General features: G+C 46.1%; 1 protein-coding gene across 1 annotated transcript; it reads left to right on the top strand.

Annotated features, from left to right (window-relative positions):
* Positions 1-224: 224 nt before the first annotated feature.
* Positions 225-638, top strand: LOC107735754 (cingulin-like; the record flags this gene model as incomplete). The annotated part of the gene is made up of 2 exons (XM_016547340.1): positions 225-349; positions 426-638. Coding segments are annotated over 2 exons (327 nt in total), but the record flags the coding sequence as incomplete, so codon positions are not given.
* Positions 639-955: the final 317 nt, after the last annotated feature.

The following is a 955-nucleotide window of genomic DNA, read 5'->3' as shown; positions in this document are numbered from 1 at the left end:
TAAGTAATTTTGTAATGTAAAATAAAGTTATTATTATAATTATCATCAAATATTCATTTAGTATTTTACAAAAAAAGTGTGCATGTGAATGTGTCAATAAATTATTGAAATATTAACATAAATCTCAGGGGACTTGAGGTGAATATTTTAGGTGTCGGGTTCGACTGAGAATAGAGTGTGGTATTCCGGGTTTGTTTTGAGCTCCTGGATCTGCTGTCCTGTAGAATAAGGATCTGCGGGGCCGCGTGGCGCAGCTGGAGGGATCTCAGCGCATCGGTCAGGACGCCGTCATCTCCAAACTGCAGCAGCACCTGCAGGAGCTGGAGGAGAGGCTGCTGGGAGAGGAGAGGTGAGGAGACGCAGCAGATGCTCCTGATTCACAGCGTCTCCTCTGCTCTGATGCTCTGTTCTCTGTCTGCGCTCAGAGAGAAGAGCGAGCTGCAGCAGCTGACCCGCAGACTGGAGCGCCGCATGAAGGAGCTGACGCTGCATCTGGAGGAGGAGAAGCTCTCGCTGCAGGACCAGAGAGATCAGGTGACCATCATCTGTCCTGTACTACAGGATCAGTGGTCCCTCCGAACATCAGAGCCGCTCTTTCCCCTCCCAGACCCAAACAACTGCAAATAATGAGGCCCTTCTTCAGGATTTTAGTCTTGCTTTTCACATTCATACAGTTTTGTCTAATCGCTAGGACGCGTTTCTCAACACTCGGGTCAGTTTTTCCAAAACTCTTCTCCCAGTGAAGCACAACAGCATTTGTGTGGATAAACTGGATCATTTATCATTGCTTTGGCACAGAATGAATGAAAAAAATCTTTCAATGACATGAACTCTTCTCATTCAAACTTTTCTCACCAAAACTCCTCTATGAACCTACAGGCCAGTTTACATGCTCTTCGCAAAACTGACTAAACTGTGTGTGTGTGTGTGTGTGTGTGTGAGAGAGAGAGAGAGA

The sequence above is a fragment of the Sinocyclocheilus rhinocerous genome, unplaced genomic scaffold, assembly GCF_001515625.1.
Source record: "Sinocyclocheilus rhinocerous isolate Xijiao unplaced genomic scaffold, SAMN03320098_v1.1 C36265238, whole genome shotgun sequence".
In the NCBI taxonomy this organism is placed as follows: domain Eukaryota; kingdom Metazoa; phylum Chordata; class Actinopteri; order Cypriniformes; family Cyprinidae; genus Sinocyclocheilus; species Sinocyclocheilus rhinocerous.
Note: the sequence above shows the minus strand (reverse complement) of the source record. Positions and strands in the feature narration are given on the sequence as shown.